This window comes from Stegostoma tigrinum, chromosome 30 (assembly GCF_030684315.1).
Source record: "Stegostoma tigrinum isolate sSteTig4 chromosome 30, sSteTig4.hap1, whole genome shotgun sequence".
Classification (NCBI taxonomy): domain Eukaryota; kingdom Metazoa; phylum Chordata; class Chondrichthyes; order Orectolobiformes; family Stegostomatidae; genus Stegostoma; species Stegostoma tigrinum.
In genome coordinates this window covers 14439285-14466755 of record NC_081383.1, presented here as the reverse complement: position 1 = coordinate 14466755, position 27471 = coordinate 14439285, and the positions used below count along the sequence as shown (strand labels likewise).

General features: G+C 38.9%; 1 protein-coding gene across 1 annotated transcript in view; it reads right to left on the bottom strand.

The window, feature by feature from the left end:
- Nucleotides 1-421: 421 nt before the first annotated feature.
- hcn2b (hyperpolarization activated cyclic nucleotide-gated potassium channel 2b) overlaps nt 422-27471 on the bottom strand; it is a 108147-nt gene continuing 81097 nt past the window's right edge. Inside the window, exons 6-8 of the mRNA XM_048560129.2 lie at nt 23501-23741; nt 18977-19141; nt 422-6510 (exon numbers count right to left, since the gene is read on the bottom strand). Coding sequence (XP_048416086.1) covers nt 5588-6510; nt 18977-19141; nt 23501-23741 — 1329 coding nt within the window. The 3' untranslated portion in view covers nt 422-5587. The remainder of the gene's footprint in view (nt 6511-18976; nt 19142-23500; nt 23742-27471) is intronic.

The window sequence follows — 27471 nt, the reverse complement described above, 5'->3', positions numbered from 1 at the left end:
AGCTCATGAAATGTGAATGCTACTTTAAACAATGAACTGCATTGACCAATTGTGCATTAAATCTGATAATACCACAGAATTTCCTCCACAATTCAATAAAATAGCCATTAAATTGTTTATTTCTGTAAAATATAACTCAAAGAAAATACTACCCCTGTCTAGTATGTTCTGCCTGTATCCTAATTTGCATCAAGTCTGATTCCTCTGTTACTAATGACCATCTCAGCTTTGTGATGATATGGCTGTGCAGCAACCTAGCAGTGTTCCTGAACAAGGTGATTATAAGGTGAGATAACAAGGTGTAGAGCTGGATGAACACAGCAGGCCAAGCAGCATCAGAGGAGCAGGAAAGCTGACATTTTTGGCCTAGACCCTTCTTCAGAAGATGGGTCTTGGCCCAAAACATCAGCTTTCCTGCTCCTCGGCCTGCTGTGTTCATCCAGCTCTGCACCTTGTTATCTCAGATTCTCCAGTATCTGTGGTTCCTACTATCTCTGATTATAAGGCAGCCCCTTTAAGATATCATTCAAAAAATTTATACTGAAACGTGTAGCAATGCACAACGTAAAGAAGTTGGAGCTAATGTCGTTCACAGTGGCACCCAATCAGCAATATCTTGACTTGATCATTTTCATCCTGGTTACCAAATCCTTCAATGGTTCTGCTGCTTTGTATATCTTGACCCTACTCAGTCTTATAACTGTTCAAAATCTCTACAATCATCCAATGGCTTCCTCTTCTACATTCCTGATTTTAAACGTTCCGTCATCGGTGACCACACTTTCAGATAGTAGCTGCTGCTAAACTATGAGAATTTCCGCCTGCCTCTCTATCTTTCCGTACACTTCTTTGGCTAATGTATCCCAGGACCTACTTATGTGGATTGGTTGGATCATGCAAAGTGCCTTGAGACATTTTATTAAGTTAATTATTTATACAAGTACAAGTTGTTGGTGGTAAAAATAACTCTAGGTTCACACATGAGAATCTAATACCACTTACTAGTTACTGTAACTGAAATGCTTTCCCTTTCTTTAAGATTTTAACTTTGCATCATCTCCAGCATTCGAATAGTATTTAACAGTTGTTTGTTGGGTTTCTTGAGGTTATGAAAGGTGTTACACAAATGCAAGCCTATTTCTCTATAACAACTTTATAACACCTACTTTACATGAAGAAGGCTACATTTATCCATCAGGTATAAGAGCCTCTGCAGGACATTAATCTATTACTTAGAACTGGTACTGCAATCTCCACTAATCATGACAGTCTGAAGCAGGGCCCAAACTAACTCATTACTAGAAACATTACCTTTTTGAATTTGCTCTACTTTCTCTTTCCAGGACATAAAACTATTGAGCTATTAAACATAGTTGGAAACAACAGGAGATTGTACGCTTTAGCAAAATGAGGCCCTATCTAGTACACTTTAGAAAAGTACAAAGGAATGTAACATGCATACAAGTATTGGACCAAGTTCTGAGGTGGCAAACAAGTGTAATCTGGTGAAACAACTGCCAATAAGTAATGCAGCCAAGGTGGACTTCTGCTAAATCAAGACCTCCAACTGGTTCAACTAGGATCTCTTTGGGAGAAAAATAAAACACCAGTATACAGAAGAAAAGATAATATTGCTGCAATATACATTCACCCCATTGCTAAGTTTATGTCATTGATAATATTCTGATTTTGCCAGGCGCTAGCTTAAGTCTACTAAATCCATGGAAATAATCGACAAACTTCATTGACATTCAAAAGCAACATGAACACTTGAAATCTTGTAAGTGCAGTGAGAAGTTACCTGCGTTTGGGAATATAAACACTCCAAATTACATTTTTTTTCTTTTTTCTTCCACTGGCTGGAAAACTATGCATAAAAGATGTCATTTGTTGAAACTAAAGGACAATACATTTAGTTTATACATTATTTTACAGTTCAAACATACAACATTTCAGAAATACTGTTGCATTATTACATTTTATGCAGACTCTAACATGGATAAGATGACTCTTTCAAACTTTCTTACACTTTGTGTTACAGACAGTTAACAACTTGACATAGGGTACATAACAGTGAGCACCTGTATGGCCGACAAAATAAGTGCAAGAAAAGACATTCTATTAAATATGAAAGGTTCAGTAAAGATTCTGCAAGTTTCTCAGTTTCCAGACTTGCGTTTCTCAACACAAGATTGAATTTATTGAATTTACTGGATGTCAATGCAACTCCTGAGCAGGCATTAATATTAAATGTTACACAATTACATATTAGTTAATCACAGAGCACAACAACAAAGCATAATATTAGAAACAAAATCTGTGAAAATGAATAAGAAAGGCTGAAAGAAAAGATTGCTTGTTTAAGCATTTAATAAAATCTCGACCCTTTTATGTACCTGAAGTGCATACATGGTGCGATACATGGTTTAGCAGTTTAAGGCTAAGGAGTTGCTATAGGTGGTGAAGTGTCTGTCCTCATGAAACAATTAATTTAAGGTTAATATGCGTCGGCCATTTACTTAGGTGAGGAAGTTGCCTCTGAATTAGTTGCATATAAATAGATTTGATTGCAAAAAAAGATTAAGATCAGAATTTCAACAGTGATATTAAAAAGAAGTTGCCAACTATGACTGTTTGAACGTCAAAGTCGTTAATCACTGAAAATAAAGTGAATTTTTTGTTACAAAAATAAATGCACATGTTCTGCCACAAAGGAGTTATGGGCTGCACTCATGAAGAAAATGCAACATGTAGAGTATGAAAAAAAAAAGTCATGATTACCCTTCAATTGAGACTATGCACATATACAATCAAGAAATACACATCCAAATTAAAAGTAATTTACTACCTGGCACTGTAAGCTTGGCTAGGAGTGAAAATAGCATATTGGTTTTGTCTTACCAAACATTTTACCCTTTTAAAAATGAGACAAGCAGGTCATCAAATAAATCCAATCATTTTACAAATTAAGCATGCCATTTAATTTGGCTTGAAAATTATTAAATATTCATAATATGATTATTGGATTAGCTAAAGTACAATTAGCAACTCTCAGGCAACAAGAATGCTACAGCAAAAGAAAAAAAAACTGAAATGACTGCTCATTGTGTAGGTCTTAGTACTAGTGCAAATGGTGACTGACCAGTTTACAAATGTTAGAATCTGTAAATTCAGTAGTACTGGAAAGTTATTTAATTCTAGTTTTTTTTGAGCGAAGAATTTACATCATTAGTTTCACTGTAAACTGACTCTCCTATTAACTGAGCTGTTTTACACACAGTATGAATGATTACGATAAAGTATACAGCTTAAACCCTCTTAAAAAGGGATTTATTTCATCACCTACAGCCAACATCATACATTCCTCCATGTCGCGCATAGCTGCCTATTGGTTTAATTTTTTTTAAGGGTTTGTCCCAGGCCAGATCCCATTGTGGAGAATTGTGAATGAATTGTAATTTAACACAATTTGGAATAAAGATCAAGGCAGATGGCAACACATTATAGATTACTGAGGACAGTACTATAATGGCTTTGCATTACTGTACAATATATGAAAGACACACATTTCTAGTACTTTATGGAAGCACTAGAAAAAAGCTTGAAATATTTATTGCATAAAGATTGCTAAAAAGTATTTGTAGAATGAAGCACTTGTGTTACCAATAATTAATATGTCATTCTAAGCAAGGGATGATGGTTGAAACATTTTCCATTTTAGGCTATTGAACAATCTTAGTCCATTTACAATTATACATTCCAAAAAAAGTACCTAGTGGTTACTTTTTTCTATACTAAAGATATGGCGGCAATGACGACAGACTGTTTAGTTATGAGAGGTAAACTAACATGATCATCTGCATTCAGCTACATTCTCAATAAAGGTCATGATAGCTCAGCAAGATTATAAGCTGCAATTTTACCAGTGTGTTAAATCTTTCATCTGAAAAAAGAAATATCTAAATGCTTCCCAGACTGGTTTCATTTCATTTCCATTGCAAAGAAATTATTTTCTTCTCTTTTCAGAGAAGCAGTTGATTCTAGATTTCACAAACACTTGAAATATTGAAAGATTTTTCCAGTATTTTAAGTACACCCATTCCCTTTTGCAATATCTACAAGAATGTAATAGAATACAACTAGAGAAACATTGAAATTTCTTAATACATATGTTTTTGATTAATAAATACATCACAAAATAGTAATTGGTGTAGTTTGGAGTAATTGCAGTCTTCAATAAATTAACTACGACAATGCTGATCTTGTCAAAAAAAAATGAACTGATCAAACCTTACCAGAATGATCTTACAGAACTACACTGGACAACTAAAGCACTTACCTATTTTCTAATTACTCCAGACTCTGGGCATTGGAAGTGATAATACCAAACCCAAAGGTACATTTGTGCTTGCATTTGACTACAGCTCAATACAAAATGACAATGTCTTACAAATTTTGTGATGCCAGTCACAAGCCTCATGGGAAGTATCTGTGAAGTTAATCAGAGTTTTTATTGCAGTGATGTGTTCAATTCAACTAACATATAAAAAGGGATGACTCAGCTAATTGATTCATTGTTGTATTGCGCTTTAAAATCTGAGAAGACATCTGGTTATCATTAATACTTCCTTATCATTATGTCTCCCTTACAGCAATGCCAGGGCTCTGAACGGGCTATTGGATGATGATCTTAAATCATACGCTCATTCAGTGAGGAAAATATCGGTGGCTGGTAAAGTCCAGAATGCTATTTGAATTCCACCATTGCAACTCTCAATGTAGTTTCATGTTAAACTACTTTTGGTCCTAATGATATATACATAATTTCTGTTTCTGTGTCCAGCTTCAGGAATTAATCATTTCCATTTACAGTAACACTGGACAATGTTTTTAATTAAATAGAAATCCTTCTATTATTGAGATACTAAATGTATTCAAAAATACTCAACAGAAAATTAAGAGTTGACTTTGTTTCCTATTGTCTGGGGTAAATCATATTGCATTACTGTATATTTCTGCTACATCACGCAAAGAAAACCATGTCAGAAACACTCTTCATTCTTAGTATTAAAATAAAAATGTTTTCCAGCATAAACACCCTGAAAAAAGAAAGGAGGTTAAAAGCTGGTTGTTTTGCTGTATTATAGTGTAGCAGCAATTTCTTAAGACATGAAAATTATTTGCATTGGGATAACAATTTACATCTAACTATACAACAATACATAAGACAACATCATCACATCAAATACCACAATAAGATTTTTTTCTGAAGGAAATCACATATTGCGTTTAAATACTTATAATGCATCGATTACAGACAAATTGATAAAAGAAATAAAAGCTGATAAGCTCAGCATCCTTTGATATAATTATGCACATCTCCATTTGTCAGACATCTGATTTTTGAACTCTTGCACAAATGTAGAATTTCTATAAGATGGCAATTAAGGGCAGAACGTGCAGTTCATTTAGAATGCACAATAACCAGCGGCAATTCTTTTTTCAATCACACAACCACTGTTAACTGTTCTCAAAATCAATCCTCTTCTTATTCACCACAAAAAAATCATCATGACACATACGTATATCACAAGTTGGAGGAAAGCCTTGATTTGCCTGTGTCCATATCTGTAACACATACAACGGAATCTTTCTTGGGAACACCTGAGTCCTGTTGTGCACTGGCCATTGGTGACACTTGAAACATTGCACCTGTGGACATTTGGTGTGTCAGGGCCATCCTTGGTGGTACAGGTCCTCGAATCGATCCTTGGAGAGCTCCTGTGCTTGGTTGCACAGACATCTGACCCCCTATCGATGATGTTGATTCTCTGGTTGATTGTGGTGGACTTGAGGTTACTGTCTGGGAAATATTATGAGGCAATGAGGGTTGGGAAGCAGACAGTGGCCTTGCCTCTTGGGATAAGCTGCTGGTATGCAATGCCTGTGTGCTCTTATGAGCTGCAGGACGCTGGGGAGGGCTGGGTGCTTTTTGCTGTGTTAGTGACAGCTGCGAGCCTGATTGAGCCTGTGATCCATACTGGAAAGTTCGGTTTGTTAATGGGCTTTGGTTTGGAGGACTGGAGACAGCAGAAGGATATGGTGAAACTGATGCCATTTGTGGTTGTGTCTGCGATTGTTGACCAGGGGACACTGAAAGTGGGCTTGCTGCACTCTGAACAGTCTGTAACCGCCTGACTGTCCTAGGTGATTGCACACCTACAGACCCAATAAAAAGGCCTGTAGATGGAGGACAGAAGCTCATAGCTACAGCCTGCTGGAGAGTAGCAATTGCTGAATTGTTAGCAAGTTGGCCTTGAGAATTGAACATGGAGCCTCCATGAAATGGAGGTGTGTGAGACATGGCAAGAGGCCTTTGAAGTTCCACTTGTTGAACCATCTCTCTATCATACTTCACGATCTCCTGTATAATCTCATTCTCACGGTTGTTGAAGACACCAGAGTTTAAATCATGCTGGACTTTGTGCAGCAAAATAGAGTTTTTCTTTCCTACAGAGAGACAACAAATTAGACTTCAGAACATTAATCATGTACAAGCTATCAATTTTCTTTTAAATTAGTTAAACTGAGCAACATACCCTATGCCAAACAGAACTGTGTCAACTTCTAGGAAAATAGTGGATGAAGAGTGTACTGATTCTAAACTTTGACAGAGTGGGCACATGTCTGCTTGATGCCAGGACTTGGAAGCACGACATTTTCAAATTTGGCCACCACTGTCATGGGTTTGTGAGGCTACCTTCAACAGCAACTAGCACTGTATACTGGTAGGAAGCAGTTCAGGGGGTGAAGTAAGGTTTCTAGCAGCTCCTGAGTGAGCTGAACCATACTTGATCAGTAAAATCAGAAGAGGGGGTGTCATAGGATTCAGAAGCTGCAATATATGCAGGGCCAGGTGCAGCATTCTGAATTCTCTTAGCTTCACAAATCTCCTCCCCAATGCACTCCCAAAATGTGGACGAGTGCTGCCAGTAGGAGCCGTCAGTAGGCTCTTTAAGGGTAGAACCACCATGATCAGACGACTCAACATCTTGCAAAAATGAGCAGCATGCAGTCACAAAAATTGCAAATTGTTCCTGCAACTGGCACAGGATTCTGACAAGCTAATCTAAGCAGGTAACCATGCTGCACGTCCACATGAAGGTCTGCCTGAGAATTGGAAAAGTTGGCTTTGAGTACGTAAGAAAAGGGGTGGGTAGAAGTTTGAAAATTGTCAACTTTGATTTTTCCCAAGACAGGACATGGGCAGTAGTCTTTCCGTCTTACCATGTGGGGAAACATGATAATTAATAAAGAGTCCCATTTTACTGTTGTTTCTCATTCTCTTTTTCAATGAGTTTATAGGAAGGTAATGGTGTTAGTGTTGAGAAATGGACTGCCCTCATCACACACTCACAGGTCACCTATAATAAAGCCAGTTGCAGAACCGCTATTTGGTTGCAAATATTGAATAACACCTTTCATGGATCGGTGTGACATTTCTCAATTTTCTGTGCATAGGAGCTGGTGTAGACAACTCAACCCTGCAAGCCTCTTCCAGTATTCAAATCATTGCAGGCCTATACCCTATTTTTAATTCAGTATTCCTTAGACTCTCTTGATAAAATTACCAATTTAGTATGAATTGGTGCCAAATTATGAGGGCTCTTCCGCTGTGCCCACCAGTACCTGGGTTGAAAATACCCCATGTTAATCCACTTAAGACCGAGGTATTTAGAGGAAACGTTCATCCTATTAGCCTGAGTTGATTCAAATTCAGGTTCCACAGGTGGAAAGTCAATAAATTCCCCAACTATTAATCACAAAAACAAAATATAGCAGATAATGTAAATCTAAAATAAAAACAGAAAATATTAGAGATACTCAAGGTCAGAAGAATCTGTAGTGAGAAAAACAAGAGTTAGTGTTTGAGGTCAATGACCGTTCCTTTAATGTTCTCTTTGCAAGTTCAGCTTCTGAACAAGAAGATGCAGCCTGACCTGCAGAGTATTTCCAATATCTTTCACTTGTATTTTACTTTTCAGTTATTGTATTAATCTATCAATGCATTAAGTTGATAACTTTAAAGGAATGAAATAAAGGAACAGTACAACAAAATATTATTGACATTTAGGGCAGTAATGGATTGTGGTAATGTCAGTGGACTAGTAATCCAGAACACCATGCAAATGTCGTAGGGCATGGGTGTGAATTCCACCATGAGATATGTTGAAGTTTGAACTCAAATCTGGAATAAAAAGTTAGCATTGCTATTTTAAAAAAAATTCTAGATCACTAATGTCTTCCTTTTGTGCCTTCCTTATCTCCTCTGGTTTACATGTGACTGGAACCACAGCAATGTGGTTGACACTTATCTGCAGTCTGGGCAATTAGGGATGAGCAATAAAGTGCTCACAGTGCCCACATCCTATGAATGAAATAAATAAAAAAGATATATTCAGGGCAAAGTTAACAAAAATTGATAATGGCATCTCTAAAAATACAGTTATCTGTTACACAGTTCTGAAAGCAACAGCAAGACTGCAAGGCTCTATTTTTCAGGCATGCAGCAAATTATTCTGACATGAGTATACAGATTCTGCCCTTACAAAAAGTTATCAGAGGAGTTTTCGATATGAGACCTTGATTCTGTTGTGCAGTTTCACAAAAACAGAAACAAACTGTAAAGTTTAGCCTTTGAGCTTATTTAACAAAATTCATAGGTGTTTCGGTGAATGGCTCTTTGAGTACCATAGAGCAATAAATGGCTTTTCTAGAGGGACAGTGTTGGCTCACCACAGTAATACAATTGTAGACGTCATAAATATTTACTGTTTTGATTCATCCATGACTTGCCTGTCACATAGGGTGTAATTTGGAGGTAGGTTGGCTGCACAGTTGGGTGGAGAGTCCACCATCATTTTAACTCCCTCCTTCTGTAATCAAAAATCTCTCCCTGACCCTGCTCCTCATCCCATCATTCCTGCCTGAAGGACACTAAATCAGGTCACTGAGGCTCAGAAAAGTTGCAGTGAGGTTGCACCTGACTCTCCAGCTGATGGAGAGGGTCACTGTCATAATCATTAAATTTCACTCATGGTGTGCATTGTTTTGTCCATGTCTCCCCACGAGTTCTCTGCTTGAAAGAATTTTTGATGATACACAGCGTGACAACCTCGACGACATTTAGGGCAAAGAGGGAGAACTCAAACCCACTGCAGATGGAATAGGGATCAATTTGCACTAATCCAATCCATATCAGCTTTCCAGCCAACTGAGCCAACTAATGATACATTCCACCACATAAGCACTCAGTTACTGTGGCAACAAGCACATTTACACGTGTTCAATTCTCATATTTACATGCATGCTGTACACCAGAGCTACGATTAATGATGGTCAAGGCCCCAAATTTCTTAACCTCACACAATTATCTAGGCATTTCTCACCCCTTTGCCATTGGCATGAGGTGGAAAGATTTGCCAGGTGATACTCAACATATTTGGGTGCATTATGATGGCAATTTCCGTGTCCATCATTCCTGGGAGGTAGGAGCTCAATCTTAGAGCTCGTAGCTTAGAGGCAAGGACACAATCCTTTGCATCACAGACTTCGTTATCTGTAGAAAAGAGTAAAAGATAGTTTTCTAAAACTTACCACTGTCAATTTTTTTATTCAATTCCTCCAATTATAAATACATTTATCCATATTTAAGATGGAAATTGTGTGGATGTGAGTTTGCTCGCTGAGCTGGAAGGTTAGTTTTCAGACATTTCGTCACCATTCCAGGTAACATCATCAGTGAGCCTCCGACGAAGCGCTGGTGTTATGTCCCGCTTTCTATTTGTCTGTTTAGGTTTCCTTGGATTGGTGATGTCATTTCCTGTGTTGGTGATGTCATTTCCTGTTCTTTTTCTCAGATGATGGTAGATGGGCTCCAGATCAATGTGTTTGTTGATGGAGTTCCGGTTGGAATGCCATGCTTCTAGGAATTCTCGTGTGTGTCTCTGTTTGACTTGTCCTAGGATGGATGTGTTGTCCCAATCAAAGTGGTGTCCTTCCTCATCTGTATGTAAGGATACGAGTGATAGTGGGTCATGTCTTTCTGTGGCTAGTTGATGTTCATGTATCCTGTTGGCTAGCTTTCTGCCTGTTTGTCCAATGTAGTGTTTGTCACAGTTCTTGCAAGGTATTTTGTAGATGACGTTCGTTTTGCTTGTTGTCTGTATAGGGTCTTTTAAGTTCATTAGCTGCTGTTTTAGTGTGTTGGTAGGTTTGTGGACTATCATGATGCCAAGAGGTCCGAGTAGTCTGGCAGTCATTTCGGAAATGTCTTTGATGTAGGGGAGAGTGGTTATGGTTTCTGGGCACGTTTTGTCTGTTTGGGTTTGTTGCTGAGAAATCGGCGGACTGTGTTCAGTACCCAATGACATAACACCAGCGCTTCACTGGAGGCTCACTGATGATGTTACCTAGAATGGTGACGAAAGGTCTGAAAACTAACCTTCCAGCTCAGCAAGCAAACTCACATCCAGAAACTCAACCTGAGCTACAAATCTTCTCAAAACTCGCTGGAAATTGTGTATGTAAACCTACCACAATATAATTACACGTTGTGATCCAAGAGCTGGAAAAATGGGCTTAGAATCGTTAGGTGGTTAAAATTGTTTCAGAGGTAGTAGGAACAGCAGATGCTGGAGAATCTGAGATAACAAGTTGTAGAGCTGGATGACAAAGCAGGCCAAGCAGCATCAGAGGAGCAGGAAGGCTGATATTTCGGGCCTGAATTTTTGAAGAGGGGTCTAGGCCCGAAATGTCAGCCTTCCTGCTCCTCTGATGCTGCTTGGCCTGTTGTGTTCATCCAGTTCTACACCTCGTTATCTTAGAATAGTTAGGTGGTTGTTTATGACTGGCAAAGATGCAATGGGCTGAAGGGCCTTTTGCTGTGCTGTAGACCTTTATGACCTTCTCACTTGTGATGTGGCTATATTTCTTAATTACTACACCTCTTTGCTCTTCAGCAAAGAAATTTCTCTCCTTCAATCACTTTCCACTTCTCAAATTAAAGTAAATTTCATACTTTGGCTATAAATAACATGATAAGATCCAAGGGCAGAATTTAATGCAGCCTTTCACACCAAATTGTACCGTCCAAGTTCCATCCTTTTGCATCCTGGATCAGACAGTCAATGAAAGACATTACAAAATTGATGGACTACTGCAAAGCATGGTGTCTCCTATTGAATCCCTCTAAAACAATATGCAAGGTATTCTGCCTGCACAAAGTCAGCACCAAAAAAAAAAGAACTGCTTTGCTACATGGATGGCTTGAGGCTAAAGCATGATCTCAACTCAACATTCTTGGGGTTGTCTCTGGACAGGGCTTTAGGATCACCTGAAGAAAACACCAGCAAAGGCCAAATGTAGAAACAATCTATCAACTAAATTTGTTGGATCTAATGGGGTATGCTACCACAACACTCTGGGCCACAGCACTTGTCCTATCATACTCTACAGCAGACTGTCTGGCACATTTTATCATACACAAATATCAGATACTCAATGGATTACAGCATCATATGTTGTAATGTGAATGTTCTGTTCAACACCGCTCCCATGACTTTATCCTTGCAAGCAGCACTCTCCCATATATCTGCCGAATGATGAAATCATACAAGCTGTTGAAAAAAATCTATGTTGACATATTTCATCAACTTTCTGCCTGACTTCGAAGTGGAATAGCCCGCGTGAGCAAAATCCATCAGCATATGCTCTATGCATCAACGAATAAGAAACCAGGGAAGTGACAAGTCCATTATTATAAACCCAATCTGTCGAAAGGCAACCTTTGAACTGCAACAATGAGTGTGGTCCTTGCTGAACAGGACAAGCCAGAGCACCGACCCAGCTACCCTCCACCACTGCGGCCTCACTCCAAACCCCTTACACACTTGTGGAGACACACAAACAACACTGCATAGTACTGTGGAGTGTCCCTTCTACAAGCTATGTTATGGACTAATCACCTGAAACTCAGCAAAGAGGAGGTTATCAGTAAAATCTGGGAATTGACATTCATTAAATAAATAAATAGCAGAACTATCATGGCTGGGTCCATTGAATCGCTGGAAAAGCCCTGCTTAATCTCTCAGCGAAAGAAAAACCTTCCCTGTTTAAATCAGCAGAAAAGGATGGATACAAAGTTCCTGGCCACTTCTAGCAAGATGTCATTTGAGCTGCCTAATGGTCTAATGAGGCTACAGTTCAGTGGCAGCTCAGGGAATAAATCAGAGCCACAATGCTTTCCTATGCCTTGGAAATGGGGTCTCTCATTATCACAGGCTCTATATACAATTCAGAAACCTGGCATCAGGGGGATTTGGTGGGAGCAGCCAAAAGCCTCCGCCCTGGCTTCCAAGTACCATGCCCCTACAGTCCCACTCCATGATTCTCATCCTGCCCACACTCAATTTTGTTCCAAATGTTGCAAATCTCATTACACTGTCCAATCTTATTAAATGCACAGAAAAATCTGAGTCTAAATTAAAGTGATTTTTGCCTTTTCCAAGTATCTGAACTTTTGCCCATCTTGACTTGGCTTGACGTTTATCTCTGTTCTATAAAATATCACATCCACTGTGATAATATGAAGGCACCCTTCTTAAAACTCGCTCATGCCTTTTTCCCTTCTCTTCCTAAACTTTATATTAAGAATTAAATCTAAATTCTTCCTCCCTTTTCAAATGCATTCAGGGGAATGTCACATTTGGCTAGCATGCTGGGATTGGTGGCATGGCCTAGAAACAAGTGAAACACACCATCATGACTCTGTGTGTCAAAGAGACCTCAGTTTGTTACAGTTTTGCATTATTTTTCAAATGACCGTTGCTTGCTTAAGGTATATCCTGCAATATACCCTGTAAAAAGAACAAAGTTTCTGGAAAAGTTCAGCAGGTCTGGCAGCATCTGTGAAGGAAAAAACCGAGTTAATGTTACAGGTCCAGTGGCCCTTCCTCAGAACTTTTCTAGCTGAGCTTTTCCAGCAACTTTGTTTTTGCTCCTAATTTACAGCATCTGCAGTTCTTTTGGTTTCTGTATAATATATCTTGTAATGATGGCTCCCCATTTATCATTAGTCAATATTTTACAGAGCACCATCATTAATAGGAGAAGGTCCTATATTGAAACTTTCTCGACTGCCACAAGGAATACTCCAACCTGAGAACCTTACCAAAATATTGAAAAAATAATGATTATAATGACAAATATCACTGGAAAAATGAGTAATTGTGGCACATCATCATATAGTACAAATATGAAGCAAGAATGTAAAGTAGGCTTAAAGTAAGCAGGATCCATTCAAACCATTTTCACTTTCTCACTTTGTCATCAATCTACGGTAAAGACATGGGATGAATGTTGCCTGAATTGCAAGATTATTTTTATGACATTTCAAACATCAAGCCTAATATTACTAATCAGAAATGACTCTGGCCACCAATCCGTCACAAGATCTGGAAATTTTTATACTCTGCCTCCCATTTAGAAATTCATATGAAATATTGACTTATAATGAGACCAGTTCCCCCTTAAATCACACGTTAAGATCGTGGTGAAATTAGCAACTGAACTGCTCAGTCTTTTAACTGTATTTTGCAGACTTTTTAAATAATTATTTCAGTCATGTTTCCCTTTGGTGCACTGCACTTCTGACTTAGAAGGGTGTGGTGCTAAGTTCCAATCCAGTACAGCTACAGAAAAATGAAATCAAGGCCGACATTCAAGTGCAGTACTGAGGAAGTGTTGCACTACTGGAGATGATTCCTTTTAGAAGGGATGTTAAACCGTCTCCCCTCTCCAATGCATATAAAATAATGCCATGACACTGTATTGAGGATGTGCAAGAGAACTTTCCTTATTATCCCTGTTAATAGTTATCCCTCACATCAACATCTCAAATCAAATCTGATTATTGGCCAACTTCACATCTCAGTATTTGGGGCCTGCTGTGTGCAAATTGGTTGCTGCATTTCTGACATTACAATGGTTAACTATACTTCAGAAAAGTGCTCAATTAATTGTAAAATACTTAACGCATCCCATGATCATGAAAGATGCTATATGACCGCAGATCTTTTTATCCCAAATATCTTCATTCCATTTCTAAGACTCCCCATGCTATGTATTTCTTATTTCAATACTTATTTTTTTACTTCCAATGTTACGTCCATTGTTCAAATTGAGGTTTTGGAAAATGTGGTACATTGATGAATAGCCATAATGATTATAAAAACACATCTAGCTTGAGATTTTGAACAGCAGATGGTTTAAAAGGAACTATTAATTTTTAAAATGTTTAAGGTTAGGGTTGGCTGCCAGGAAGTGAATTACATCATACAAACTCGGAAAAGCTCCTGGAGATTTTTGTTATACTCAAAAACACTTGCTGTATTGTATTTGATAAATGGATTCAAATTCATTTTTACAAATTGTTTCATTAGATTATTAAACCTACAGGTGGTACAGTTAACAAAATACATGAGACAGGGAAACAAAGAAGTGTATTAATTATTCAGAAGTGGAACAAATACCGTAAATCAAAGAGACGCATGAAGGATGGCAGAACTGGTTACAGACTTAGCAGATGGGAACTCCAGAATGCCAGTGTAATCCAGGGGACAAACATGTCTGTAGCAAACAGTTACAGCTCAAGTAACTTTGGCTCAGAGTTCAATAACAACTGACATTGCAACAATCAGGGAGGGGGTACATTACTTGGATAGTTCGTTCTGGGAGGTGGTCACACCCCTTAGGGTAGGGACTTCTGACGTGGTCAGTGGTCAGCGAAAGAAGGGTGTGACGGCGAATGAAGCAGGAGAGAAGGTACAGAGGCCAGGATGGCAGGAAAGGAGCAATGATCTGATAGGTTTGACATTCTTTCTGCTTGATTAGATAAGCATGAGGGCTGCAGGGTGGATGAGGTAAGCACTGTGGCACAGGAAGCCATTCAAATTGGTGAGCAAAAAGATATGTGCGGTTGTTGGCAATATTATAGTGAGAGGGATAAAGACTATTCTGTGCAATGAAGAGCATGAGTGCAGAAAGCTATTTTTCCTATTCCATGCCAGCATCTTGGGACATCTGCTCAGGGCTGGACAGAAGCTTGGAGTGATCATGATCCATAAAGATGCTAATAATATTGGCAGAATAAGGCAGGATGCTCTGTTCACAATATGAGGAGTTAGGGAAAAAAATTAAAAAAACCTCAAGGATAATAATGTCTGCATTATTACCTGAGCCACTTACCAATTGACAGACGGCACATAAGATTATTGAAGTGAATCCGTGGTTCACCAGGTCAAGGGGCAGTGACATCAGTACTGTGGAAAGTGGGAACTGTACTGATGGGACAGTTTGGAACTGTGCTGAAACTAGTGTTCTAGCAAACCACACAACTAGGGAAGTAACAGGGCCTTAAGCTAAACAATGGGCGTAAGGGATGAAGCTTGGGTAGATGTAACAAATCAAGGGGTAGAGTTCTAATAAAGGGCTACGGGACTCGAATTGCTAACTCTCCCTTCCTCTCCAGGTGCTACCAGACCTGCTGAGTTTCTCCAGTACTTTCAGTTTTTGTTTCAGATCTCCGGCATTCATAGTTCTTTGTTTTGTTTTGGCTCAATATCTGAATGTGCATAGCATTCATTGGAAAAAAATTAAAATAATTGTCAGTGCATATTGATGTAAATAAATTTGATTTGTTGGCATTAGGAGATATAGATGCATGTTGGCAAAGATTGGGTTGTGAATGTTGAACGGTATAAAGCATTCAAGTAGAACATCCTAGTAGAGTTAAATAATGGTGGAGGGTAACACTGTTAATTAAGGATTGCATTGGCACAACAGTTAAACATTACCTTGACTCAGATCAGATGTAGAATCAGTTTGGGTGGAAATGAGGAAAAGTTGGAGAAAGAGGTTACCAGTAGGAGTAGTCTAAATGCCTTCTAACAGTAACCTCAAAGTAGGATCAAGTATACAAAAGAAAAAATATTGGGTGCTGGTAATAAAGGGATGGCAATAATCACAAGGAATTTTAATCTCTCTATAAACTATAACAACCAGATTGGCAAGAGTAGACTGAATGAGTTCATAGAATGGTATCTAGATAGTTTCTTACAGTAGCACATTCTGCAATCCGAACAGAAAGCAGATTATATTAAATATAACACTGCATAATGTTACAGGATTAATGAACTGCCTCGGAGTAAACGCACCCCGAGATAACAACAATACAAAATGACTGAATTTTACATTCAGTTTGAAATGTAGGTCTAAGAATAATTTTTAAAAATTTAAATAAGCGTAACTAGGTAGACATGAAAGTTGAGCTAGCTGATGGGAACTGGATACTAGACTAGGGGATAAATCAATAGAGAGGCAGTGCAAGACAATGAAGGGATATTTCAGAATACTCAGAATAAATATATTCCTGCAATACTCAGAAATTCTAAAAGAAGGATGCACCATCCATGGTTAAAAAGAGTGTCAAACTTAAGGAAAGAGAATAATTGGGCAAAGGTGAGTGGTAGGTCCAATGTTTGGTCTTAATATAAGAATGTCAGTGAATGACTAAAAGATACATCAGGAGAAAAAATGATAAAGACAGGAAGCTAGCTAGAAATGTAAAACTGGATATCCAAGTTTCCAAAAATATATAAAATGAAAAAAAAGTAAATGTTGATCCTCTGGAGTATTAAATGAAGAAGTAGCAGAAAAATAAACAATTTTTTTTTCTTCTTGTCATCACTATAGAGGTAATGAAAAACACTTCAGTAATTTCTATAGATCAGGACATGAGAGGGAGAGAAGAATTGGCTGAAATTACAATCACTAGGGAACTGTACTGTGCAAACTGATGGAGCTGCAGGTTGGCAAGCCTTCAGGTTCTGAAAGACTTCATCCTAGGGTCTTAAAATATGTGTCTTATGAGCTAGTAGATGTGTTGATGTTAATTTGACTTAATGTTGGAAAGGTTCTGTCAACTTATTGGAATCCTTTGAAGGAATAACATGCGCTGTGGATAAAGGGGAGTCTGTAGCTCCGCTGGACTTGGATTTCCAGAAGTCCTTTGACAAAACGCCACATAAAAGGCTATTGCTTGATGTAGGACATACTAGCATGCATATAGGATTGGCTGGCTGGCAGAAAGTAGAGAGCATAATTAAGTAGGTCTTCGTCTGCTGGTGAGACATAATGAATAGAGTCCTGCAGGGGTTTGTGCTGGGGCATCAGATTTTTTTATAATCTCTATCAATGACTTAAATAGGGGAAAAAAAGGCATGGTATGTAAAGAAGGACGCTGACAGGTATAGATATGTTAAATAAGTGGGTAAAAGTATATTAGATGGAGTATAATGTGGGAAAATGTGAATTTGTTCACTTTGGCAAGTAAAATGGAAAAGTAGAGAATTCCGAATCTAGGTGTTCTCATGCTCGAGTCACAAAATATAAGTACAGCAAGTGATAAAGCAGATAATTGAATGGTAATCTTTATGATGAAAGGAATTGAATGCACATGTGAGCATGGTATTTTTTTGTGATAGATGACATCTGTAAAACCATATCTCAAATAAAATGTGCAGTTTTGGACCCCTATTTGAGAGGCAGAATGTAAATGTGTTGGAGGCAGATCAAAGGACACATTGATACCTAAAATGAGCAAGTTCTCTGAGGAAAGCTTGGACAGAATAGGCTTGATTGCATTGGACTTTAGAAGAGTGTGGCAGTAAATTGACTGAATGGTCTTTATAAGGTGGATTGGCAAAAGATGTTTCCTCTTGCGGCTGAATTGAGAACTTGGGCGCAATTGGGCACAGATGAGAAGAAATGTTTTCTCTCAGAAAGGTGTGCAATTTTAGAACGCTCTGACTTGTAAGGCGATGGATGTGGAGTAATTGAAGTATTTTTAAGCAGAACTCCATTAGTTACCATTAGGTAAGGGAGTGAAAAATTATGGGGAATAAACGGGATTACAGAAGTTTAAACTCAAATGGATCAGCCATGGTCTCATTGAATGATGGATCGGACACAAAGGACTGAATGGCCTACCATTCCCCAATTTGATAATGGTATAAGAAATTCATGAAGATTAGTGTGAAATTCTGAAGTTATCTTTCAAATGAAGAATAAAAGAAAAACAGATGTTGCAAACTTTGAATTGATTGTTTTAAGTTATGAGATAACTTATTTCAGGAGTAAGAAAATCGCTATAGCGGCATATAAGACAATGATAATATTATGTCGAAAAGCCCATGTTAATAATTCTTTGTTTGTGAAGGGATTAAAACGTATTAATTAATGCAATCTATACTGAATAAATTCACCTTGCATTGTAAATTACTGATCTTGTCTAGTTAATAATTCATTCTAAATCCACAGAAGTGGGTGCAGAGATTTAGAGAGTCAATTAGTAATGAAATAGGCTAGAAAATAGCAAACCTTATGTAATATTTCACCAGCTAATCAGTGAAAATCACTATTCAGTTTTCCATGCTCTTTTATTTCCAGGAAAAGTAATTCAACTAATAATTGTTTTACATTTATTCACAATTTATATTGCATTAACTACTACAATATTCAGTACCAAAGTAATTACATAGTGCTTCTATCATGCAGAATAATACTCAATGTTATGCAATACTTAATAATGTATATACATTCAATAATTTATTGAAAAATGAGGTGGTATAAGAGGATTACTTCCTTGTAAAGAATTGTAGTTTATCTATGACAGGCTGTCTGTTGCTAGGATACATACAATTTTGAAGGGCATAGCTCCGAACAGACATCTGACTGCACCAAGTAATTACTAATCTTTCACTACAGTGTGAAAAAAAAATCCGGACCTTTAGTGTGAATTATAGTTAGAAGATAGAAGAGATAATGTTCAGGAGTCTTATAAAGATACTATGCATACCTATTCTATCCAGTCTGTCGATGGCCACAGTTTCAAAGGCTCTTCGCATCATAGGGTATTCTTCCAATACCTCATTAAAATGATCCACAGACAGAGAATACAGACGACAGTAGGTATCAGCACGAACACTGGCGGTTCGCCTGCCTCTTGTCAGTAAACAGATTTCTGCAAATTAGAATAGTAAGTTGTAAGCTTATCATAGTTGTGGCTTGCAAATACAACCATAAACCATCCATTGCACAAACCTATGTTATGAGAAGGGTGCACCTTTTTAATGGTACCATTGTTTTTGAATATTGCTGGCGGTATGTTCTCAGGAACAGGAATGGATCATGCAGCTCCTTGAGCTTGTTCGATCATGCAATGGGATCAAAATTGATCTGTATGTGAAGCCCATCAGATTCTGATATAGTAGAAGGAATTTGAAAGGAATAGTCTCTACGTTTATACGGTGACCTGACATTCTAGTTGCTTGTAGTTTGACACGAAACATAGGCAATGATTTCTTTGCTAAATTCTCTCTCTTCAGCCATTAGTAACAACCTGAAGAAATAGTGTGTCTCGTGCTTCTGGCACCAGTGTGACAAATTTGATTTTTCTCCCCTAAAATTCATTGACCAAATAATGGCCTGTAAATGTTTTAGCTTTGGCAAGATTCTTTATCCTTGTGAAAAAATTCTTGGATTGTTTTCAGCAGATATGGGAAAGGATATGTTAGATATGGGAAAGGAAAATTCTTACATTTTATTTCCAATAATCCTTCAATAATTGATTCCAGTATGAACTACTATGCATACATTGACATAGTACGTGGTTGTTGGTATAACTTTACAACTAATTATGTTTGTTGATGTAATTTTTTTTAACTCAAAAGGTTACTGCTGAAAAAGGATGCACTACAGAGTCATAGAGAGTCATACAGATGTACAGTATAGAAAAAGACCCTTTAGTCTAATTCCTCTATGCCAACCAGACAGTCTAAATTAATCTAGTCCCATTAGGCCCCAAGCCCTCTAAACCCTTCATATTCATGTAGCCATCCAGATGCCTTTTAATGGGAAATACTTTTTTTAACAGAATACCGACTTATGGAGAAAACAATATATATCTGTCTGAGAGGAGTGTGCAGGTTGGTTGGCAAGTGGACTCTGATGGGTAGAGGCAGTGGAGAATACACCAATTAGATGATGATTGACAGTTAACTATCAAACTTTGTTTAAAGACCCATTGAGTCTGATTGGACAAAGTACTGATTTGTACAATGAACCTGAGAATATTGTCATTGGTTTTGTGTTGTAGCCGGTTCAGTGTTTGTACATGTTCTTTCTGTCTGTGCATTAAAAAACGTGACTTCGAATATACAAATGGGCACCACAGTGTGAGTCCACCTAACAGTACAGAAAGTGTTTCCATTTGCTGTTAAGAACTCAACCTGAGACAGTAAATATAAGATGCCAATAATAAACCCAGTACAGAATTTTGGGGGAAGCTTCTCCACCTGAAGAGTGGCTGCAATATGGAAATTACAACCATAGGGAACAGCTGAGATTAACATTTGAGACTAAGCTAGATAGACATGGGTGAGAAAGATGTAGAAGATTAGTTGATAGGGTTAGGCAAAAATGAGAAGAGGAATGTTTGAAGAATAAATACTAGCATGGACCTTGTGGGCAGAATGGCTGTTACACTATTGTAAATATTTTGTCAAACAGGTGAGGAATTATTATTTATCTGAATACAGTCATTAATACTTTCTTTTAAATGGAGGAAATCAATGAAACAATAGTTTTACTATTCTTTTTACTCCCACTCTAATTTGACCTTGCAATAAGATTATGAAATCTTAGTCTGGTTAGTACTCAAGTTCAAGTCAGCAAGAGGATGACTCCAAATAATCAATAAACATCAATAGTTGGAACTAAACATAATAATTCATCTTTTAAATTTGAAAATGTGATTTATCAGGCAGGCTGCTGGAAGACTTACAGAAATTTCTCACAAGTATAGATTAGTTTTCCTGAGCCACACCAAAGTCATGAACAAATGATTAAGCACAGTGGAAGTGGAGCAAAGAGTTGGCTTTGCACCAGTTGCAACCAAGCAGCAACTAATGCCAAGTCGAAAAGAACAGACGATTGAGTACAAGCAGACAGAACATGGATAACAGATATAACACAGTGTGGAACTGGAGGAACACAGCAGGCCTGGGAGCATCAGAAGAGCAGGAAAGTTGAAGTTTCAGGTCTTCAGAAATGGGGAGGGGTAAGAGAGCTCAGAAATAAATAGAGAGAGGAGGGTAGGGCTGGTGAAGATAGGTGGGACGGTGATAGGTGAGTGCAGGTAAAGAGCAATGGGGATTGGTCAGTGAGGTGGGGGGTCGGACAGGTGAGAGAGAAGACGGACAGGTGTGTCAAGTCAAGGAGGCGGGGATGACAGGGAGGGTTGCTCATGGGATGAGGCCGGGAATGGGAGGATTTTGAAACAGGTAAGTCCACGTTGAGACTATTGGGCTGTGGGCTCCCAAGGCTCAATGAGGTGCTGCTCCTCCAGTTTTTGGGTGGCCTCATTGTGACACTGGAGGAGGCCAGGATGGACATGTCTCCCAGGGAGCGGGCAAGGTTTAAAATGTTTTGCAACCGGAAGGTGTTGTCATTTGTCGCAAACAGTGCACAGATGCTCTACAGAATGCTGTCAAAGCCTCCGCTTGGTCTCACCAATGTAGAAGAAGCCAGACCAGGAGCAGCAGACACAGTAGACCAAGTTGACGCATGTGCACATGAACCCCTGTCTAACATGGAAGGTTTGTTTTGTATGCTGAATAGAGGTAAGTGGGGGGGGAGGTATAGGGGCAGGTGTAGCACCTCCTGCGGTTGCAGTGAAAGGTGCCTGGGGTGGTGATGCCAGTGGGCAATGTGGAGCAGACGAGGGAGTCATGGAGAGCATGGGGCCCTACAAAAGGCAGAGACAGGCGGGGAGGGAAATATATCTTTGGTTGTGGGGTTAGATTTCAGGAGAATGATACTTTGGATGTGGAGGCTAGTGGGGTGATATGTGAGGTCAAGGGGGATTCTGCCCTTATTTTTGTTAGGGGGGTGGAGATGTGAGGGCAGAGGTGTGGGAAATGCAAGAGATGTAGTTGAGGGCATTTTTGACCACCGAAGGGGGGTAGTTACGGTCCTTGAACACAGATAGCAACCACTTTTGCACTGAATGGTTTTTGCTACGCATCATCACCCCATTCGTGTGACTCATTTACTTGTCACTGCCAGTTTGTGACACCAACAAAAGTCACAAGATGTTAATGTTTTGAAGCAAGAGCCGGCATTTTCAGAAACACTGAAACCCATGTCCTGACACCTTAATAACCAAAAATGAATGCTTTTCACAAATGCTTTTGACTCTGTCAAGGTGTTGCATATACTGCTGAATGTGTCATGTTAAATTACATTTGAAAGATTTTGACCTCTTTTGCACTCAGGTTAGGTTTATTTTAAGCAATATTTTCATCCTAACCGATGCCCTCAGTTGTCAAAACAATTATTTTCAAAGCACTTTAGGCAGAATCCGCTGAAAGCACCTGCAGTCACAGTCATCAAAGCCCACAACAGACCTCTCACTTAGCACCTAATTGGTGGGGTGCTGAAAAGGATGTGATTATCTGTCCAGTGGCAACTCACCTAATTACTACCCCTCTCACTGTGTACAGGGAAGGGAAAATTCTCCCCTACAAGTACCAACATTGCCAATGTTCTGTTTGAGAAAATCACACAATCACTCATTTCTGTGGATTAAATTAGCATTTAATCATTTAGCATTTATTGGTTAGCATAATTATTAGAATATAGTTTCAAGATTCATCAGAAATGAAAATGTCACTACTTCGTCTTTCACTATCAATAAATCAAAAACCAACAAATTTTTTCACCAACTAATCACGCAAAAATCCAAGAGTTCTGTCAAACCTATTTCATATTCTCTTTCCTGTGCTTTGTTCGGGAATTTTACAGCACTAAGATCGCTAAGATGAAAATCTAACCCTTAGCAATTTAAGGGTTTTTTCAAAAGCCATTTTTGTTGCTGCTGAGAAGCAACTGAAATTATCTATATAGGTGTCTTGTTATTCAGTAAGTGCATGCTGTGGGGATACATTTTGTTTAAGGTCCTACAAAACTCCAAAGAACTAACAAAGTGATTACTGTGCCTTCTTTATGAAGAAAGTCCACACTTTTCCTGAGTGACCCAGTGGAAATTTCACTAACAATAAATACTAGGAATGGTTTCATTTGTCCAAATTTACATCCTTTTTTGGCCAAAAAGCACCAGGTTAAATTATACAAACAGCTATGGACAAATTACGAATTTAGGGCCGTTTATGTGGCGTATTCATTGAGCAACGTGGAATACTGATTGTACAACACAAATTCCAATCAGGATGTAACCAGGGCTAAAACACTGCATTATCACACCAATGAGATGCAATTCATTCGGTAGCCCCAAAAAGCAAAAGTAAAATTAGAGACTAACCTCCAAAATATGAGCCATCTGACAGTTTCATTTCCTTGTTGCCCTTTGTGTGGACACTAACCACACCGTGCTGGATAAAATACATCTTTTTTCCAATTGTCCCCTCACGGATGATGTAATCTCCAGGTTGGAAAACTTCAAACTTCAGCTTGGTCAGCATTGCTGTCACAAAAATCGGGTCCGCATTGGCAAAAAGTGGCATAGAGGCTACCAGTTTCCGACAGTTAAAATTCACTATTTCCTGGATATAGAAATAATGTACAAATAAGCCTTATTGCTCCCATCATTAGAATAATGACAATTAAGTCAAATCATTTTGTGCCTGCTGTATCACAGAAATCACATGAACACAGACAATTACTCCAGTGGCAAATGATCTACTCCATACTTGCTGTTCCACTTAATTTGTGTTATAATTCCCTGAGGCATCACTGGTCTCCACATCCAGCAACTGTCCTTATTAGCCTACATTATCTTAGAGATAGCCAGCGGTCCACAGATTGGAACTCAAAATTTACATACAAACATTAAAACCTCGCTCTTTTTTCAGATGCATAATCCAATTTTTCAAACAGCCATCACTTTAATTTAAACCAGGAAATATAAGTTTATTTCCCTGAATGGATGACAAAGTTTTTACTCAGTTACATATAATCCTTTACTCAATGCTTTTTTTCCAGAATTTTGCCTCTGCAAACTTTGTGTTTCTGCAGGAATTGATTTTCATTAATACAGGCCAGGTTTTGCATGGGCACATTTGGAGGAAAAGCTCAGAAGTTAAATTTCGTGCTTTGGCTCCACTCTGGTCATAGTACAGTAATCAGAGACTTGCCATGTAATAAAAAACTGATGGTGCAACACCATGTCAAGCCTTGGATTGGTGATTTGGCTCAACATGCAACACATCACGTAGCAACCAAATATTTATAGAGTTATAGAGTCATACAGCACAGGAACAGACCCTTCAGTTGAACTCAGCTATGCTAAACCAAACTCGTCCCAATTTTGCCCACATGCCTCCAAGCCTTTCCTATTTATTTATTTATCCAAATGTCTTTTAAGTGTTGCAACTGCACCTGCATCTATGACTGGCAGTTCATTCCACATATGAACCCACTCTGTGTGAAAGTTTAGTCCTCAGGTCCCTTTTAAATCCTTCTCCTCTCACCTTAAAAAATATGCCACTAGTTTTGAGCTTCCCTACCCCAGAGAAAAAGACCCTTGTCATTCACCTTATCTCAATTTTATAAACCTCAATAACTCCAACATCCTGTGCTCCAGTGAAAAAATCCCAGCCTTTCCTTAAATCTCAAACTCTCCATGCCCGGTATAATCCTTGTAAATCTTTTCTAAACCCTGTCCAATTAATTACTATCTTTCCTATGGCAGGGGGACCAGAACTGTACACAGTGTTTCAAAAGAGGCCTCAACAACACTCTGAATAGCCTCAACATGACATTCCAAGCCATTCCATGACATACTGAATGGTTTGAGCAATAACAGCAAGTGTGCTAAACACCTTCTTAACCATCCTATCTTCCTGCAATGGAACATCCAAAGAACGATATATCCTGACCCCTAGATCTCTGTTTGACAATGTTACCCAGGGCCCTACCATTAACTGTATAAGTCTTGCCCTTGTTCACTTTACCAAAATGCAACACCTTGCATTTATCCAAATTAAATGCCATCTGCCACTCCTCAGCACATTGACCCAATTGATCAAGATCCATTTGTACCCTTACATAACCTTCTTCACTGTCAACTACACCACTGATTTTGGTGTCATCGGCGAACTTACCAACCATGCCTCCTAAATTCTCATCCAAATGGCTTATATAAATAACAAACAACTGTGAATTCAACACCAATCCCTGCAGAACACCACTGGTCACAGGCCTCCAGTGTCAAAAACAACTGTCTACCACCAGCATCTGTCTCCTACTGTCAAGCCAATTTTGTATCCAGTTAGCAAGCTTTCCCTGAATTCCATGTGATACAATTTTGCTAATTAGTCTACCACACCAAAGTCCATGTAGACAACATCTACCACTCTGCCCTCTCCAATTTGTTTGGTTAAATCCTCAAAATGTTTGTGAGACACAATTGTGAGCTGTGTCATCAAGTTTGTGAGACACAATTTCCCACGCATAAAGCCAAGCTGACTATTTCTAACCAGTCCCTGCCTCACCAAATGCACGTAACTCCTATTTCTCAGATTCCCCTCCATCAACTTACCCACCATTAATATCAGATTCACCAGTCTATAGTTCCCAGGCTTCTCAAAAAACAAAGGACGAAGAAAATTACAGCACAGGAACAGGCCCTTCGGCCCTCCAAGCCTGCGCCGATCGAGATCCTCTGTCTAACCTGTCATCTATTTTCTAAGAGTCTGTGTCCATTTGCTCCCGGCCCATCCATGTACCTGTCGAGATATATCTTAAAAGGCGCTAAAGTGTCTGCGTCTACCACCTCCGCTGGCAACGCGTTCCATGCATGCACCACCCTCTGCGTAAAGAATGTTCCTCACATATCTCCCTTAAACTTTCCTCCTCTCACTTTGAACTCATGACTCCTAGTAATTGAGTCCCCACTCTGGGAAAAAGCTTCTTGTTATCCACCCTGTCTATACCCCTCGTGATTTTGTAGACCTCAATCAGGACCCTCTCAATCTCCGTCTTTCTAATGAAAATAATCCTAATCTACTCAACCTCTCTTCATAGCTAGCACCCTCCATACCAGGCAACATCCTGGTGAACCTCCTCTGCACCCTCTCCAAAGCGTCCACATCCTTTTGGTAATATGGTGACCATAACTGTACACAGTACTCTAAATGTGGCCGAACCAAAGTCTTATACTACTCTTATACAAGTCTTATTCACCTTACAGCCTTTCTTAAAAAAAGACACAACATTAATAGCTAGCCTCCAGTCCTCCAGGAGATCACTCATGGCAGTAAATAATACAAATATCCCTGCTAGGGGCCCTGTAATTTCTTCCCTAATTTCCCAAAATGTCCTGGGATACACTTTATCAGATGCTTATCTACCTGTATATTTTGTAAGACCTCCCGCACCTCCTCATTTGTAATGTGGACTGTTTTCATTGAATCCATAGAGTGTGCAAACAGGCCCTTTGGCACAACAAGTCCACACTGACCCTCAGAGCACCAAAACACATCTCCCTATAACCCACCTTACCTACACATCCCTGAACACTACCGGCAATTTAGCATGGCCAATCCAACTAGCCCACATATCTTTGGACTATGGGAGGAAACCGGAGCACCCGGAGGAGACCCACGCCGAGACGGGGAGAATGTGCAAACTCCACAGACAGAGTCGCCTGAAGGTAAAACTGAACCCAGGTCCCTGGCGCTGTGAAGCAGCAGAGCTAACCACTGTGCCACTGTGCTGCCCCAGTGACATCTTGTTTTCAAGACATCAAATTTATTTTGCCAAGTTCCAAAATATTTGTTTAGTATCTCTCCCATCTCCTGTGGTTCCACACTTAGATGATCTAATTGATCTTTAAGGGGATCTATTCTCTCCCTACTAGCTCTTTTGCTCCGGTGTACTTGTAGAATCTCTTTGGATTATCCTTAACTTTATCTGCCAAAGCTATCTTATATTCTCTTTTTGCCCTCCTGATTTCCCTCTTAAGAATGCCCCTACACCCCTTATACTCTTCAAGAGATTCACTTGGTCTCAGTTGTCAATTCCTCACAAATGCCGCCTTCTTATTCTTAACCAGAGCCTCAATATCTTTATTCATCTTTTGCTTTCTACCCTTACCAGCCTAACTCTTCACTCAACTAACTTCACTTTTGGCATTTGACCTGCTGGAACATCTCTGAATATTTTCACAGCTAATTTAAGTAGGATTATGAATAATAATGACATATATTGTTATGCAAATTGTATGTCTACATCCTTCGTTTTTCTCTCTCCATTGCAATTAAACCTCTCTAG